Genomic DNA, 15726 nt, shown 5'->3' with positions numbered 1-15726 from the left:
TGCTTGACAAGAAATGGAAGTCCAGGGGCGCCTGGGTGGCTCCATGGGTTAAGGCTCTGCCTTCGGCTAGGTTATGATCTTGGGGTCCTGGGATCCAGCCCCGCATCAGGCTCTCTGCTCAGCAGGGAGCCTGCTTCCCCCTCTCTCTCTGCCTTCCTCTCTGCCTACTTGTGATTTCTGTCAAATAAATAAAATCTTAAAAAAAAAAGAAAGAAAGAAAGAATTGGAAGTCCAGGGGCACCAGGGTGCTCAGTCATTGGGCCTCTGCCTTAGGCTCAGGTCATGATCCCAGGGTCCTGGGATCAACCCCCACATCGGGCTCCCTGCTTGGCGGGGGGAGCCTGCTTTTCCCTCTCCCACTCTCCCTGCTTGTGTTCCCTCTCTCACTGTCTCTCTCTGTCAAACAAAAATAAAATCTTAAAAAAAAAAAAAAAATGGAAGTTCAAACCCCAACCACCCTCATCTTTCACCTACTTGCAGACTACCTCAGTCCGCTTCCTCCCTCAGGAGGTCCTCCTGGGTTGCCTTCACCTGAAATAAGATGAAACCTTATGGTAAAGGCTCTTTTCCCATCAGAATCTCTAGGAATTACTAAAGAAAGGAAGCAACTAGATAGCTAGATTCCAGTTAACTTTGTCGCCGATGGTTACGTAACCGTGGGTGAATCACAGGCTAAGTTGCACAGAGCGGGGCTTGCCAAGAATGGCAGAGGACCGGGCCCCGATGTTCCTATCATTTTTACTCCCCAGGGTGGAAAACGCAAGGGTGGAAATGGAAAGCAGTGGGCAAGGAAAGGGAGCGGCATCTGTCAGCATTAGTATGTCCACAGCAAGGAGAGTGGAGGCAGCCTGAGGTGGCCAGAGCTCAGCCAGAACCGAAGGCAGCAGAATCTCTGGGGGACAGAGTGGGACCAGCAGAGCTTCGCCAGCAGCTTAACTTAGGGAATTCCGAAACACTTTAAAGTTGTCTGTGGCACTCTACCAGACTCTCCCGCTGAGATGCGGCTGGCTTCCGCGGGACAGTTTAAGGACCAGGGAGGAGGAGTCCCGGCTTCCTTATCTGTGTGCTTCCTCTCACTCCTGCCGCCCTGCTCCCGCTAATCTGTTCCCACAGGCGGCATCTCGGAGCTGCTGGCATTTGATAGCTTGTTTGGCTTCCGGGTTTATGCCTCGATCTTGAGGCCGGTGAGATTATTTCAGTGAGTGCCACGTTCAGCGTTAGTGTTGCTTTAAATCACTTTTAGTGTTGTTTGAATGTTGAGCCTTAGATTTTCTTCTAGGTCATGGAGCTTATGGCATTGAAGAGCTAGCTGCCCCCAGTTAGTGATTTACATCCCGGATCAGTGTGGTGGAGTCATCGAATGAACCTGTTTAACTTCTGTAATAAAGCGAGACTGGTAAATACTTCTTTTTTTCACCAGAAGAAAAGCGAAGTGAGGAGGATGCCTTCGACCCGGAGTCAGCTGCTAGTAGCTGGGAACTCCCAGCTACTAGTCATCCTTTTAGACATCTATAACTCATTCCATTAAATCCTCTCTTCTGGGGGCGCCTGGATGGCTCAGTGGGTTAAGCTGCTGCCTTCGGCTCAGATCATGATCTCAGGGTCCTGGGATCGAGTCCTGCATCGGGCTCTCTGCTCAGCAGGGAGCCTGCTTCCTTCTCTCTCTCTCTCTCTGCCTGCCTCTCCATCTACTTGTGATCTCTCTCTGTCAAATAAATAAATAAAATCTTTAAAAAAAAATCCTCTCTTCTGTAAGCACAGAAGGCCTTTTTATCTGGCAGAAATGCAGCAAGCCATTACAATGACGTGTTCTGTTGGTTTACATCATGCAATTAACATACTGTCTCGCCTTCAGAAAATTTAAGTTGACTAGGTTCCCCATAATGAATTATTTGTAGGATATGCCTGTATGTGCCATAGTGTATAAGGTGTTTGATCTCTTGATGTCAAATCTGGTCAAAGGAGTGACTTCAATTTAGTTCAGACACCGACTGTTGTAAAGTTGTGCTTCCATTCCTGGGAGTCAGTTGAATGAAGAATATAACAATATACTTTTTGTTCCTTCTCTTTCTAGATGTATTACTGTCATTGAGTATTGGCCTACCTGAAAGTGCTAGGGAAGCTCCACCATCAGGATGTCCAAGTACAAACTGATTATGTTAAGACATGGAGAGGGTGCTTGGAATAAAGAGAATCGTTTTTGTAGCTGGGTGGATCAGAAACTGAACAGTGAAGGAATGGAGGAGGCTCGGAACTGTGGAAAGCAACTCAAAGCGCTAAACTTGGAGTTCGATCTCGTATTCACATCCATCCTTAATCGGTCCATCCACACGGCCTGGCTGATCCTGGAAGAGCTGGGGCAGGAGTGGGTTCCGGTGGAAAGCTCCTGGCGTCTAAATGAACGTCACTATGGAGCTTTGATCGGCCTCAACAGGGAGCAGATGGCTTTGAATCACGGTGAAGAACAAGTGAGGCTCTGGAGAAGAAGCTACAATGTGACCCCACCACCCATTGAGGAATCGCACCCTTTCTACCATGAAATCTATAATGACCGGAGGTATAAAGTGTGCGACGTTCCTGTGGATCAGCTGCCCCGATCTGAAAGCTTAAAGGATGTTCTGGAGAGACTCCTTCCCTTTTGGAACGAAAGGATTGCTCCTGAAGTATTAAGTGGCAAAACCATTCTGATATCCGCTCATGGAAATAGCAGCAGAGCTCTCCTGAAGCATCTGGAAGGTACCATCTTTGTGCTACTACTTCCTAAAGGTTGCTAAGTGTTATACGTGAGCCTTAACCTAGAAGAGATGTGGTTTCTGAGCTTACAATGCACCACTGACATGACAGACTTTCTTTCCTATTCCTTTTTGCCTCTTTAGTCTTTTAAGAATCATTTTGTTCTATAAATCAAAACCCCTGTGCCTTTCACATTCACATTATAGACAGCAGTGATTCTAAATCTTTAGCAAGCATCCGAATTACCTGGAGGGAGGGTTTGGTCTCCCACAGATTGCTGACCCCATCCTTGGAGTTTTGGATATGTGGCTGGATAGGGATTTGGATATGGAGTGGGGCTGGAGAATTTGCACTTCTAAGATGTTTTATGGTAATGCCTATACTGCTACTTGGGGTACTCCACTTTGAGGACTCTTGATCTAAAAGATTATATGGTTTTTGTTGTAGTAACTTTTAGGGAGGCTAGGAAGGGTATACATTTCTATAGAAATGGTATGCAAAGCCAGTTTATTTATTTGAGTCTTTCCAGATAAATAAAATTATCTAGACTTTGGTTTTGCCCATGCTCTTCCAACTTTAAACAGTTATGGTGTTTCAGACCTGGCCTTCTTGAACAGTTTCTTTGTTCCAGCCCTCTCTTTCCAGACCAGGCTGAGTCATTGCTTGGGAGAAAGTTAGGGAGACAGAAAAGAAAAGGATGGCTTATTACAGATAATCGGTTGCCTCCATTTTATTTTAACTACTTGATGTTGTATTCTAAACATACTCCAAAATGTACACTATTGTTATCTTCCTCTTGAGTAACATGAACTAAATGAACTCTTGAGGACCTACACTCACCAGTTTGGGCATCAGTGATGTCCCTGTGACACCTTCAGGGGGTCTCTCCTTCCCCTTTCTCCCTTCACTAAGTAATCCCAGGCAACTGTGCGTTTTGAGTGATCTGCTCCGCCCACTGTTTTCCTGTCTGTCAGCACTCTCAGCCGCTAACCCATGATACTAGAATCATCTCTCCAACATTCCCTTCCCATTCTGCTTTACCTTTCTCTAAGAGCCGGTGAGAAATGAAGAGGTTGACATTGTTTGTGAAGTAAGTGAAAATAGGTTATTAACAAAACAAAGTGATCTTTATGAGATTTCATTGTAAACTTTTTAGCATGTGTTTTTACCCCTGATTTTTAGGTACCATGGCCAGGAGCCAAATCATTACTCCTGTACCTGCATCCATTAGTTGTGCAGAGATCTAAACTCTACAGACTTTACTGGCTATTAAAAATGTTACTGGCGGGGTGCCTGGGTGGCTCAGTGGGTTAAGCCTCTGCCTTCGGCTCAGGTCATGATCCCAGGGTCCTGGGATCGAGCCCCGCATCGGGCTCTCTGCTCAGCAGGAAGCCTGCTTCCCCTCCTCTCTCTCTCTGCCTGCCTCTCTGCCTACTTGTGATCTCTCTCTCTCTGTCGAATAAATAAATAAAATCTTTAAAAAAAAAAATGTTACTGGCTAGACATGGTGCTCAATCTGCTGGTATATGTTTGTGTATGTATCTAATTTACTCAACTCTATAAAAAGTTCTATTCTTCCTCTTCAGAATAGTCAGATATTGGATTAAATGACAAATAACTTCATCATTATTGGACTATAGTACTTTATTGTTTGAAGAAAAGTTGAGCCTTCTCTTAGGATAGCAACAAACTGAAATTGAGAGTCTCAAGAGTTTCTGCCGAAAGATGTATTCCGTCCCACGACACCAGCTCCTTTTTTTCCAAAGGTGGAGCTTAGAGCTCTTCGTGGCCAAGCTCCCTTCCCTAAAGAAAACGCCATCATCTCCTTTGGGATCCTCTTTTCGTCCCTGTCTTAGCTAGGAAATCCTCCCTTTAAAAGCGATGTCTGTTTAACACCATTTATTCTTCAACTGTCTTCAGGCTTAGCTGTCTTTAAGATTATTCTGCATCCCCAGCCATAGCTCATCTTAGATACCCTCATTCTCTTAGTGCATTGGTGACGTCACGATTTGTTACTGTTCTTTTCTTAAAGAAAACAGGGAGTTTTACAGATGGTGGTGAGGAAGACTATCCCCATGGTGGGGATGGAGGCCAAACCACCTGTGGAGGGAAAGGTTACCCATAGAAGCCTTACATTCTGCATTTGAGGGAGGTTTTGAAACCACTGATAATTTATTTAAAAAACAATCATTTGGGGTAGCTGCTGTGGAAAAGAATCTGGCAGCTTCTTGATAGATTAAACATCAGTTACCAGATGCTCCACTAATTCTACTCCTAGGTTAACCTGCATTCATTTCCTAATGCTGCTGAGACAAAGTATCAATCACTGCATGGCTTAAAACAACACATACTCGTTTTCTCACAGTTCTGGGGGCTGGAAGTCCTAAAGTAAAGTGTTGGCAGGGTCATATTCTCTCTAAAGACTCAAGGTGAGAATCCTTTCTTGCCTCTTCTAGCTTCTTGTGTTCTTTGGAAATCTTTGGCGTTCCCCGGCTTGTAGATGCATCATTGTGGCCCTCAGTCTTCACTTGGTGTTTTCCCCGTGCGTCTCTCTCTTCCTTGTCCAAATTTCCCCCTTTTGTAAGAACACAAATAATAGTACAGTAGGGTCAAAGACCTCCTCTTAACTTGATTACCTCTATAAAGTCCCTATTTCCAAATAAGGTCTTCTTAGGTTGGAACTTCAACAAACCTTTTTGGAGGGATACAGTTCAACCCATAACAGTACTTAAGAGAAATGAAAACATGTGTCCACATGAAAACTTGGACACAAATCTTCATAGCAGTATTACTGATAAGAGCCAAAACACGGGAGCATCTCATATGCCCATCACCTAGTCACTGGATAAATTAAATCTGGTATATCCATTCAATATAATATTATTTGGCAATGAAAACAAATGGAATAGTCTTATATGCTACAACATGGGTGAACTTTGAAATCATTATTACCTAAAAGAAGCCAGTCACAAAGGAGCATATATTGTACAATTCTACTTAAATGAAATGTCTGTGTGGCCAAATCTTTAGAAACAGAAAAACAGACTGTTTCCTAGGCCTGGGGTCGAGGTCGTGGGGGGTGTGGAATGAAGAGTGACTGTAGTTAGTAGATACAGGTCTTCTCGTTGGGATGGTGAAAATGTGCTAAAATAGATTGTGGTGATGGTCACACAAGTCTGAATGTACTAAAACCCATCGACCTGGGTAAATGGTATGGTATGTCATTTATCTAATTAAAGCTGAAAAAATAGTTTAACCCATGGGATTGAAAGATGAAAGGATTTGATATTGGCCTAGAAAAAAAGATTTCGGGCAAATATATGGAAATGCTATCAAAGTAGGCATGCATAGATGTGGAGTACAGAATAAAAAATAAAAATAAAATACAACTTTGACCACTAAAGCAGAAATGGATTTATAGGGATTACTGAGAAATTAGCAGACATTAGTCCTCAGGCTTCATTTTAACTTTCTTCTGAAGGTCTTTTTTTTTTTTTTTTTTAATTAATGTGTAGAACTAAATCACCTTTCAGAGCTTATTGAAACTGAAGCAACCTTAATTTATAATTCCTATCCCTCTCACTATAAATAGGCCTTAGACAAAATGTGTTTATTTGGGAGAGAATTAATTTAAAAGAGCGGTGTTCATGCTGGAAGAGGTAACTGGTACAAGGAGATTCTAGTTGGAAGTATGAAAGCGGAAGAGGTGTGGAGTTGGCTGATGTCTACAGCCGAGGACAAGGGAAGTAGAAGTGAGGGAGACAGGGACTGGAAATGGGAAGACAGGTGACTAGGGAGGATGGCAAACATTCAGGGGAGAAAAATGCAGAAAATCCAGAATGTGCTATTGGCACAGGCCCACAGGTGGGGAACCAAATGGAGTGGATGGGAAGATGGGGGTCTGTCCATAGGCTGGTATGTAATATTGGCTCACCCATCCTGGGTAAGAGAACAAGTTTGTTCCTTTTTGGCCTGTAGTACCCCCTGGTGGTGGTGGTGGTAAGATTCATGGAGCCTTTTGATGTCACTGTGATTTCCTATAATGACTTCCACGTCTAACATAGAAGAAATCATTTCATGTATATAAAATGGACTAAACTAGATTTTAGGATCACTTGGTAAGTTAGTTATCATGTCTTATTTTAGGAGTTCTCTAAGTACCAATCTCCTCTAAGAGATATCTGCTCTGGTATATACTGAAAAATAAGATGCAAGTATTCTACGTCACAGCTCTAAGAATTACGTATATGTGACTTTCCAAGATCAGAAGAAATCGTGTGTTATTTCTCCCATGTCATTTCTATTAATGAGATTTTAGGTTTTTAAAAGTTTATTCTGAATGTACATGATCACTGGAATAGGAACACGAGTCCTCTTAACTCGCATGTCTGACCTTCAGAAGCCAAGCTATAGGGCATAATGTGGTACCTGATAAATTCCCAAACTAAAAGAAAATATTCCTTTGAATTTGGATGCTAACTCTTAAAGACTCCAAAATATTAGGTGACTCTCCCTTACTTTAAGTGGGGAAAATAGAGATTTTTATCTGACAGTAAGGACTACTTGCAATTTACTGGGGATTATATGTGTTTAGTGTGTTAAAAACATATTATAAAATTTACCGTTTTGCTTGCCAATTTATTCTTACTGTAAAGTTACATGACTATATATATATCACCATTAACCGTTTTCTGGTTAATATCTGTCATCCCAGTATAATTATTAATAGCCTTTCCTTTCACTTTCAGAAGTGCCCCACTTGATTAATAAATTATGTGGTCACCTTACTATAAATATGTTAGCCTTCACTAGTATTAAGAATGACTCTTTAGGCACCTGGGTGGCTCATTTGATTAAGCAACTGCCTTTGGCTCAGGTCACGATCCCAGGACTCTGGGATCAAATCCTACATCGGACTCTCTGCTCATCAGGGTGTCTGCTTCTCCCTCTGACCTTCCCCCTCTCGTGCTCTCTCTCTCTCATTTTCTCTCTCAAATAAACAAATAAAATCTTTTAAAAAAGGCAAAAAAGGAATGAATCCTTGAATTGGCTATGCCCAGATTCCATACTTCCTATAAACACAAAAGTTGCTGAATTCTTTGCATTGATTACAAAAATAAGAATGCTTGTGGTTGTAGATTCATTGGAGTCCTAGTCATGCTTTCTAGATATGTTTATATCAAATTCTCCTCTATAAACAGGATCCTTTGAAGGAACTGGCCAATGTTTCTATGTATTGTCTTTAAACTGTTTGACAGACTTAAAGCTGTTACTTCCTGTTGGGGAGGAGCGTGGTAGTTGGTAGAATCCAACTGACAGCATACCATCGTATCACACAAATATGTTATTGTTTAAAGACTAGAACTTGGGGGTAGGAAGGATGATGATCCTATGAAATAACCACTTAGAATATTGGTTTACCCTGAAAGCTCCGAGTGCCTTATGATCTTTTTACTTAAAAAGTATCTTAGTGTTCCACATCTATTCTACATTGTATCTACCTCAATTATGAAGAGTGTTGGTTCTTAAGACATTATTTTTTTTAATTTATTTTATTTTTTTTATAAACGTGTAATGTATTTTTATCCCCAGGGGTACAGGTCTGTGAATCGCCAGGCTTACACACTTCACAGCACTCAACATAGCACACACCCTCCCCAGTGTCCGTAACCCCATCCCCCTCTCCTAACCCCCTCCCCCCAGCAACCCTCAGTTTGTTTTGTGAGATTAAGAGTCACTTATGGTTTGTTAAGACATTATTTTGTTTCTCAGCTCTTTACTGCTATAACTTTACCCTATAAGCAGTCGAGTCCTGACTGACACTTCTTCCATTTGTGAAGAAGAACACAGGTGCTGTTGAAGGAAAATGAAACCCAGACAGACTTCGGATGACTTAGCCATGATCATGATAATTAGTTGGAGCCCTGAACTCCACCCAAACCCAGTTCACTGAGTCTCCACACATGATTACCCCTTCAGCTTTTTTGTTTCAACTTTTTTTTTTCCTGAAAAGAAGCCCTTCCCTTGATCTGTTTCTTGTTTGGAATACTATATTTTAAGAAGCTGAGTCAAGAGTACCCATGGCAGGTAAACCGTCAAAAGTTAATTTGATGCAACTAACTGAGTCTCCAATTATTATTGCTGTTACCCTAACATTGTGGTTTGTGTGTGGTGTTCCCTAGTGCAGCTATAAAGGTGGCCTTATTTGGAGTGCATGCCGTGTGCTAAGCGCAGTTCTAGGCATTTTATCTCATATCCTGTTTAATACAGGAACTAGCACAAGGCTCTGCCCCGGCTGGAAAGCTGTGTTTCAATCCTGTGTTTTACTCTGCTGTTTGGTGTATCTAGGTCATATTTTTTACTTAATTTGACCAGTCAATCATTGATCACTAAGCTATTTTGCTTAAAGAAACTGCTTTAATAAAAAGGAGCAGACTACTGATCTATCTTAACTTCATGGGTCAGTCTCAGCTGTATTATGCCAAGTGAAAGACGCTGAATTCAAAAGGCTGTATATTATGCCTTCCTGCTGAAGTCTTAGCCCTTGGTGGTTCAGAATATGACTGTATTTGGACATAAGGTCTTTAAAGGGTAAGTAAAAGAGGCCATTAGGCTGGCCCCAAATCCAACACGATGGGTGTCCCCAAAAAAGATCAGGACACAGACACAGAGGGAAGACCACGTAAAGACACAGGGAGATGGCAGCCATGTACAGACCAAGGAGAGAGGCCTCAGACCTTGATATCTCCACAACTGTGAGGAAATAAATATCTGTGGGGTTTTTTTGTTTGTTTGTTTGTTTTTTAAGCAACAAACAAACCAGGCATTGTAGACTCTTATTTATTTGCCATTCTGGAAAAGGCAATACTATTGGGTCAGAAAACAGATCAGTGGAAGAGGGGTAGGCCGCAAAGCCGTACAAGGAAATTTGGAGGGTTCATAGAACTATTCTGTACACCCAGAAGGGTGAATTTCATTGTGCGTAAATTATACCTCAGTTTAAAAGTCTTGCTTTTACCCAGCAAAATGACCATTGCCCCAATGGGGACCATGCCTTTTGGTGCACAAAATAATAGACTAGATTAGTTTGATTGTCAGATAGTAGAATTAAAGGAAGGTGTCTACATACACCTACCTTTGCCTTTGAAAACTAACCTGGAGGGCTCCGGTATGCTTTCTCGGGAGCAACTGGTTCTGTCTTTCCTCAGCACCCAAGCCATGGACAGCACAGGAAATTGCCAGTTCAAGCCCAACTTCATGAGTTATCTATAAGCTGTGGGACCACGAAGCTTTGTACTTAGGATAGTGAGTTCCTCTAGTAAAAGTTTTTCTGCCTCAGAATGATTTCTCCTTACTTGCCACCAAATTCTCTAGTCATCCTGGGGTCTTCTGACTTTTTATCCTTCTCACAAGCAGCCAGCCCAGTAATAGGTCAACGTAGGAGAACGCACAGTACCGTGAGGCAAGGGTTACTGATTCAGAGCAAGGCAACCCTCTCGTATAGGAATTACAAACCCAGGACCCACATGTCAGCACCCGGCATACACTTCTTGCCTGATTGGGACAGTCTCTACCCTGTTAATTACTTATTTAATATCTCTGCTTTTCAACTGTAGATCATGGGGGAGATTTCATTACCTTTAACTTGAAAGTAGCTCTTAATACTTTCAGAAGAAAGAAGACTTCAGACAGACTTAGGAGATATTATATAGTAAGAAAATGCCTACCTAAGGGACGGCTTTACCTATTTTTAACATTGTAAACGATTACCAGTGCTGGGCTAATAAGTCCGGGCCAAAGCATCCAGACCCACTTCTCCCAGAGCAGCACCATAGGAAAACTCCTGACGCAGGCTTAGTATCTAAGAGCATCCTGTTCTGTAGAGTTCCAGACAGGCGTGTGTTTCTTTCTCTGTGGTTGGCATAGTCACTTCCTGTTTGTTTCCTGCGGGCCCACACTGAAGGAAAAGCCAGGGACCGAACTGGAATGTTGGATGTAGTCTGCCTCTTGCCAGCGGAAGTGGATTGTTTAGTCTGGGTTCAAGCACAGGGCTAGGCATTTTCAAGTTTGGAATCAGAGTGGCGTGCAGGAGACTCATGAATGACAGGCTTGATCCCTGAAGAATTGTGTGCAGCTGTACACATGGCCAAGCAGAGAAGCCTTGAGGCGAAATTAGAGAACCAGGGAGGGCAGGTCAGCTGGGGCCAGCTGTGGGGGCGGAGCTGAGGAGTGCATCACCTTTGGCATTTTAGCGGGATATTTTCAGAAGCAGCAAATTCAGGCCTCTCTCTGGTGGAGCAAATGCTTGCCTGTTGGTATGGTTAAGCATTCTCTTATTAGAAGAAGCATCATTGATTTATAAAAACCTTCACTTTTAAAAGCTGTAGGCTATTTTCACTATAAAATTCAACATGGAGTGGATTCTGACCTCTGCCTTATTCTAAATTAGAGGCTGTGATGCTATCATCACATTACAATATTCAAATAACCCCTTTCCAGTTGCTCCCCAGCCTGTCTTTAAGTTGCACATAATGGCCTCCAACCCTAAAGGAATTCTAATTAAAATAGGCAGATCATCTATGAAATTGAGAGTCTCTTGTATCAGCTCTTATTTTTTTGCAACAGAATACAGAACTCTCCCTGCAAATCGCCCACTGGTGGGGTTTGAATTGTGACTTACTTGCCTGGGAGAGGCACCTCGGGGCCGGGGTGGTACCTCCCAGTCCAATGAGCTGATCGAAGTGGTTTCCCTCTTTTCCTAGATTCCAAAAATATGCACTATGTATTTGGGGTTTACTCTCATCCTGTGACAGATCTGCCTCCCTGAACATCTTCCCTCCTATTTCCCAAGATTCAAAGGTTTTAAGCAAACCTTTGAGAGGAAATCAAAGAAACTATATGGAGGACAAATTTAATTTGAGCTGTTTATTAGCTCTAAATATAAACAGCCTTTTCTTCAAGGCTAAGAGCCTTCTCAGCTCTCTTCTTTTCTTAGTAAGGTTATAAAGGAAACAATCTTTCACCAAGGTTCTTGGTGCAGGATACAGCCTCTAGGATTGGACACATGAAATCTTTACTTTTGAGGAGATTTTGTCTCCGTTTTGACCTTGTTCTGAAATTCGGCCAATACCATACCTCTGGCAAAGTCGTCAGCGTGCTTTCGTGTATAGGCTTTATGCAGTAGAGTTTTTAGTTAATATTTTATTCCTTATTGCTTGTATATATATTAAGAAGTAGATTCATGTATACAGTTGTAATAGTGGATCATAGAGCTAAATGATTTCTGGATCCTGGCACCCAACACATAATAGGGGTCTTTACAGTTGAACAAACCATTTACTAAATTCTCACAGTGACCAAGGCACTGTTCTAGGATCATAGGTGACACAGGGATGGATGAGACATGGTTCCTGTTCTCAAGGAAGTTTGTAACCCTGGTAGGAGAAGCAAGCATTTGCACAGCCACCTCTAACAGAAGGTCAAGAGTGAGTGCTGTCGTAATATGTACAGTGATCTTAATATCTGGCTGTGTTTCCTGTTCTTGCTGTATTGACTTGGGGGCCGGGGCTCATAGGTGCAGATTTGACTTCCTGAAGTTAATCCTGTATGCAGAAAATGAAATTGTTTGAATTTCTCTCCATAGTGGCATTGAGTTACTCCTTTGACTTACCATAAATGTTCATTATTTCTTACTTGAAATGTCCTAGTCATTTAGACTGATTGTAGTTAACTCCTAGATGCTCCTATGTGAAGGTTCAAGAATTAAAGACAGGGACCCCTGGGTGGCTCAGTCGGCTAAGCGTCCGATTCTTGACCTCAGCTCAGGTCTTGATCTCAGGGTCACGAGTTCAAGCCCTGCGTTGGGCTTCATGCTGGGCATGGAGCCTACTTTAAAGAAAGAAAAGAAAAGAATTAAAGACAATGGTTGGGGTTTCAGGAAGGGGTGGTTGTGGAGGGGGAGAGACAGAGAGGGGTAGTTGCAGAGTGAGATCTCCAATGATTGCCTTCAATACATTCTTGGATGCCAGATAAAAAATCTAAGCCAGTTATCAGACAGGGCTTGTGCTGTTTGTCCACTCATTTTAACCTTCATATGATGTTCCAGTTAATGAATTTATAATATGGTATTGCATAATATAGTATTGATTCAGTTTGGCTTAATTCAGTGCAGATGCATTGTTCTAGCCTTAGGACCTCTGATTGCTTAACTTTCTCAGGACAGAGAGTGGCTTATGCCAAAATCAAGTAATGAGTAATGGCTTCACTGTGGTTTTTCCTAATTTGCTATTTTAAAATTTCAGTCCTTAAGTCTCATGGACTGATTATTAACCAGTCTAGGTATTTTAAATATGTGTAAGTAATTAGTCTGCTGTGTGAACGATTTGAGTAGTCATTAAAGTGGAATGTCAACTTTATTTATTGGAAACGTTTCTATTTCTGTTGAGCTCTCCTTCCTTTGTAGGGGAAATATTCTAGTACTCATGGTTTTTGTTGAGTTGGCTCTTTGATTTGGTCCTACACAAAACTGGATTGTTATCTAAGCAATAGGCATGAGCTTGAGGGCGGTGCTACTAAGGAGAGGACCTGTTGAGATCTGGCTAGATCTGGGGCCATGGTCAAACAAGAGAGCCCCATGTGTGCTCCAGCCCCTTTCCAGAGAGCTAGAACTCTTTACTAAGGTCACAGATCACAACCCCTAAACCTGGCCCACCCATCACGATCCCAGTGTGTTAGCTGTTTCAAAGAGCTCAAACGAATCTGTTCATGCTCTTTACCAGTCTTAAAAACAGGAGAACACTAGCTGCTACAGTTAGTACCCAGCCCTTCACAGGGGCACAGCAGGGATACAGACATTCTCCTCTCTCCCTAAACTGTCATGGAAGTAGCCTTGGACAACCAGGGTTGAAGTCCTGGGATTTGGAAATAAAAAACCCGGGTCCAATTTTATTGCTTTAACAGTCTGGTGATTTGAGAAGCTTTATTTAACTTCTCTGGTTCTGTTTAGTATTTTTTAACAACTCTATTGAAATATAATTTACATAATATACAGTTCACCCATTTAAAGAATACAGTTCAGTGACTTTTAGTATGTGTACAGAATTGTCCATCTATCACCACAGTTAATTTTGGAACAATTTCATTATTCCCAAAAGTAACCCTATACATAGCTGTCACTTCCAACTTTCTCTATTCCCTCTAGCCCTAGGCAACCACTAATCTCTTTGTCTCACTCTAGATTTTCCTATATAAATGCAATCACCCAACATGCAGTTGGTGGTGACTGGCTTCTTTCATTAGCATAATGTTTTTAAGATTCATCAATGTTTAGCATGTATCAGCACTCAATTATTTTTCATTACCAAATAATATTCCACTGTATGGCTACCACAGTTAATTTCTCCCTTCATCCTTTGAGGAACATTTAGGCTGCTTCCACTTTTTGGCTGTTATGACTAATGCTATTATGAAGGTTCTCCTACAAGAGTTAGATAGGAAACATGAAGGAATAACAGGTTGCCCCAAACGGTATCTGTTATCCTACAATTTGATGTGATGCAACTCTCTGTCTAAGGTGTTTTATTCTAATTTCTGGGAATTTTTTTCCTTCCAGGACCTATAGCTGAAATCCCTCCCAGTATCTGATATATTTCCAGACATGCAGCTAGTATGGGACTCAATAAATGTGCAGTGGGGCACCTGGGTGGCTCCATCAGTTAAGCGTCTGACTCTTGATTTTGACTCAGGTCTTGATCTCAGGGTTGAGGGATCAAACCCTGCATCAGGTTCTATACTCTGTGTGGAGTCTGCTTGAGATCATCTCCCTCTGCACCCACCCCCCACAAATACATAAATAAATAAAATCTTAAGAAAAAAAAACGTGCAGTTACACAAGTGAAGAGAACCTCCTCTTACATTGCCTTCAATGTCTTGTCTGTTCCTCTCCTGATCTACAGGTATCTCTGATGAAGACATTATCAATATTACTCTACCCACTGGAGTCCCCATTCTCCTGGAACTGGATGAGAACCTGCATGCTGTTGGGCCCCACCAGTTCCTGGGCGACCAAGAAGCTATCCAAGCTGCCATTAAGAAAATAGATGATCAAGGAAAAGTGAAAAAACGAGCTGAAAAATGAAGGCTTTCCCATTTGCTGGCTAGGAATGGCTGCAAAAGAAGTAGCATGCAGTGTTTGATGGGTGCTGATCTCTCTCTCTTTTTTTCCCCCCTGTTTTTCCAGAACTGGGCTATGGGGTAGAGTTTATATAGGTAACTACGTAACTTATGTTGCTCAGATAAAGGCTTTAGGATGCCTGAGTAGGCACGAGTACTCACTAGGCATGAGTAGGATGAACTCTCCTGCTAGTCCTATTTGAGTTAGTCATTTGTGGGGCTAATTAGTAACCAGCAGGGCTTAATCAATGTCCTAAATATCCAAGATAGAAGAGTAACAAGTAGAGGTGAAATTTAAGGTATTCATCATTCAATACATCATTACTGAGTCATTATTGAGAGACACTACTTATTCTAGTAAGTAGTTCACATTTATATTTACTAAGACTTTCTGGGATGATAGTATGGTATATTAGAAATATACTCTACTTAAGTATTTATTATCAGGCTTCTCCTCTGTGAAAAGGGGTGCTTTTCCAGTTAAAACCAGAGGCCCATTAAATGGGAGAAATCATATATGGGTTTCTTCAAGAAAGCCAACAACAAACGATAAGGCCCTTTGCCTTGTCTCTAGTCCAGAGACATCCTTTCTTTGACATTTGGAAGATTAGAATTAGCAGCATGGACACAGCCCTAGCTATTTGTGTTCTCCTTTTGTTTCATTCTGTTAAACTTCAATCTTTGGGTACTTAAAATTGGCTTAAAAATAAAGGTCTGTGACCAAAAAATGAATATCCCCAAAGCATCTCCATATATGTGATAAACATTAAGCAAAGGCCTCTGAACTAGTCTTTGGCTCAGAATCTTCCTGGGACACTCACA

At 41.8% G+C, this 15726-nt stretch overlaps 1 protein-coding gene across 1 annotated transcript; it reads left to right on the top strand.

Moving 5' to 3' along the window:
• The first annotated feature begins 2074 nt into the window (after window positions 1–2074).
• BPGM (bisphosphoglycerate mutase) lies at window positions 2075–15507 on the top strand. Its single transcript, XM_032868932.1, has 2 exons — window positions 2075–2736; window positions 14688–15507. Exons 1-2 carry the CDS (start codon window positions 2136–2138, stop codon window positions 14867–14869), a joined length of 783 nt encoding a protein of 260 aa, XP_032724823.1. The 5' UTR covers window positions 2075–2135; the 3' UTR covers window positions 14870–15507.
• The last annotated feature ends 219 nt before the right edge of the window (window positions 15508–15726 follow it).

This window comes from Lontra canadensis, unplaced genomic scaffold, assembly GCF_010015895.1.
Source record: "Lontra canadensis isolate GAN:19392208 unplaced genomic scaffold, GSC_riverotter_1.0 scaffold2, whole genome shotgun sequence".
In the NCBI taxonomy this organism is placed as follows: Eukaryota; Metazoa; Chordata; class Mammalia; order Carnivora; family Mustelidae; genus Lontra; species Lontra canadensis.
The sequence above is the reverse complement of the archived record's forward strand: the minus strand, read 5'-3'. Positions and strand labels throughout refer to the sequence as shown.

Coding starts and splice junctions, on each gene's coding strand:
- BPGM (XM_032868932.1), top strand. CDS start 2,136: ATGTCCAAGTACAAACTGATTATGTTAAGACATGGAGAGGGTGCTTGG. Junction 2,737..14,687: donor TCTCCTGAAGCATCTGGAAG/GTACCATCTTTG, acceptor CCTGATCTACAG/GTATCTCTGATGAAGACATT.